The sequence below is a fragment of the Drosophila santomea genome, chromosome 3R (genome assembly GCF_016746245.2).
Source record: "Drosophila santomea strain STO CAGO 1482 chromosome 3R, Prin_Dsan_1.1, whole genome shotgun sequence".
Lineage (NCBI taxonomy): Eukaryota > Metazoa > Arthropoda > Insecta > Diptera > Drosophilidae > Drosophila > Drosophila santomea.
In genome coordinates, this window is record NC_053019.2 from 14,908,688 (window position 1) to 14,910,838 (window position 2,151).

The 2,151-nt window shown below is 40.6% G+C and overlaps 1 protein-coding gene across 1 annotated transcript; it reads left to right on the forward strand.

The window, feature by feature from the left end:
- Positions 1-627: 627 nt before the first annotated feature.
- Positions 628-1,676, forward strand: LOC120452250 (tetratricopeptide repeat protein 12). Its single transcript, XM_039636377.1, has 4 exons — positions 628-813; positions 865-1,104; positions 1,157-1,279; positions 1,334-1,676. Exons 1-4 carry the CDS (start codon positions 722-724, stop codon positions 1,554-1,556), a joined length of 678 nt encoding a protein of 225 aa, XP_039492311.1. The 5' UTR covers positions 628-721; the 3' UTR covers positions 1,557-1,676.
- Positions 1,677-2,151: the final 475 nt, after the last annotated feature.

Consider the following 2,151-nt stretch of genomic DNA (forward strand, 5'->3'; position numbering starts at 1 on the left):
AAATGCAATGACACATGAGAGATTTCACGTGATTATAGTCATTTTGATTAACCTAAATGTGACACAGAAAATAAAAGAAGAAGGAGAAAAATCTAAGGGAGCACAAACTTTAGCAGCTGGGTAGCACGTGCGGACAATCCTGCCAGTTTTATCCTGGCAGCCAACTTACCCTTTTTCACAGAGACAAATAAAGTTGTGAATCACCAGCGAGAGTGAAAAAAACGTCACGTGCAAGAACTTTCTTAATTTAAAAGAAATTTTCAAACAAACTCAATTAAATATTTTCTGGCAAAAATAAATATGAAAGTATGTATGTGAATGGGCGGCAGTTTTCGGTGGGTGCATGAGGATTATGTACAATTTTGTATGCCACACTGCCAAGACAATTTTAATGCCACAAAATTTTAATTGAGCTAATCCGAAAAACCACAGGCTGCTCCATGGCTAACGAGCCAGATGTCAGTTGGCTTGTCTGTCTAATTTGCCAGCATACACATGTTGCATGTTGCACGTTGCAAGCAGGGTGGAAAAGGGAAGGAAGGGAAGTGGAGTCAGGAGGCATTAAACTAAAGCTAATGATAATTGCTTTTTCGACAAGATTATCCAAGTTGGCCGTTGGAAAAACATGTGTGTCTGGACTGACAGCTGATTCACACACTGAATTTCAAGTACAGATCAAACATTTAAAAGCGACTCGAGAAACCACTCAAAAAACACAAAAATGGATGCCGATGAAAGTTTCCTGACTCATCGGTCGCTGCTAATGGATGTGATGAAGCATCTGGATGACCTTCAGAATGCCAATAAAATGGAGTAAGTAATTCTTCTTTTCTAACCTCCGTATTTAACTGGATTTTCCCACAGCACTGGCACCAAGGGCAAGGAGGAGAAAAAGCCGGAGGTAGACCCTTCCGAAGGTGTTACCAACACCAACTTCACAGTGATTGCCCGCGACATTCGCAAGAAATCCTCACGATTCTTTAAACGGGTCCAAAAGATGTCGAATATCAATCAAATATCCTTCATGCGGCAAGTGGACGTATCGCCAAAGGGTCGAGCCGAAGCTCGACGAGATCGCGAAATTGTTGCAGACAGTTTCCGCAGGTAAACAAATATTTTAAATATTTAAGAAATATATATTTTCCTCCGTAAACAGATTGGGCAACGAGGAGTACCGCCGCACTAATTATGAAAAGGCTGTTTACTTTTACTCAAAGGCAATTCAGTATGTGTCTTATTCGCCAGTTCTTTATTGCAACCGGGCTCTGGCTAGAATAAAGTGAGTTGCTTCCGAAGGATAACTATAAAATCTTCAATAACCCACTAATCCTAGGAAAAGGGAGTTCAAACTGGCGCTTTTTGACCTGGACTATGTCATCTTCAAGCTGGATCCGATCCATTTGAGGGCCTGGCTCTTTAGAGCAGGTGCACTTGCGCGTTTGAACAATGAGTCGGAGTTTGAAATCGCCATCGCCAATGCTAGACTGCTTAACAGATCGCCGAAGGATCAAAAATACATCGACTATTTCCTGGAGAAATTTAAAACTGAATTTTAGAATGGACAGCAGAACTATATTCTCCTTTCTTAAGCGTTTGTATAGCGAGTGAAATTTGGAAATCATTTTCATTTGAACTAACTTGTGCAGAGCAATAAAAGCATATCAAGCATAAGCAAAGGGGTAAAAAATATAGATTTTTCATTTTAATCAAATAGGAATGCATTTCATTTGGTGTCAGTTTCAATTCGGAAAGTACAGTCCACTTTTCATAAACAAAAAATTTAGCTAGACACACACACAAAAACAACTTGCTGAGTACTGCAGAAATATGGAAAATGTTTGCCTTTTTTTGTTGTTTTTCATCCACTACACACAACTGCGAACACCACTCTTTTTGTGTTAGTGGCAAATGAAATTTGCAATTTTTTGCATAAATTCAATAAAAATTCCTATTGTCATGAGAATATTTGCCAATACAATATACAGCCCCCCAACTTCGAGCTGGGGATAAGGGCCACTTATACGCTTCGTTGGGGGTTTTCCAGCCCCTGCGGATCCCCCCGCAAAACCTCAAAAGACCGACGCTGCGGCTGCAAATGCGGGCCATGGAAATGGGAGGGCGGAAAATAGGGAAAATGGGGGAAATGGGGGA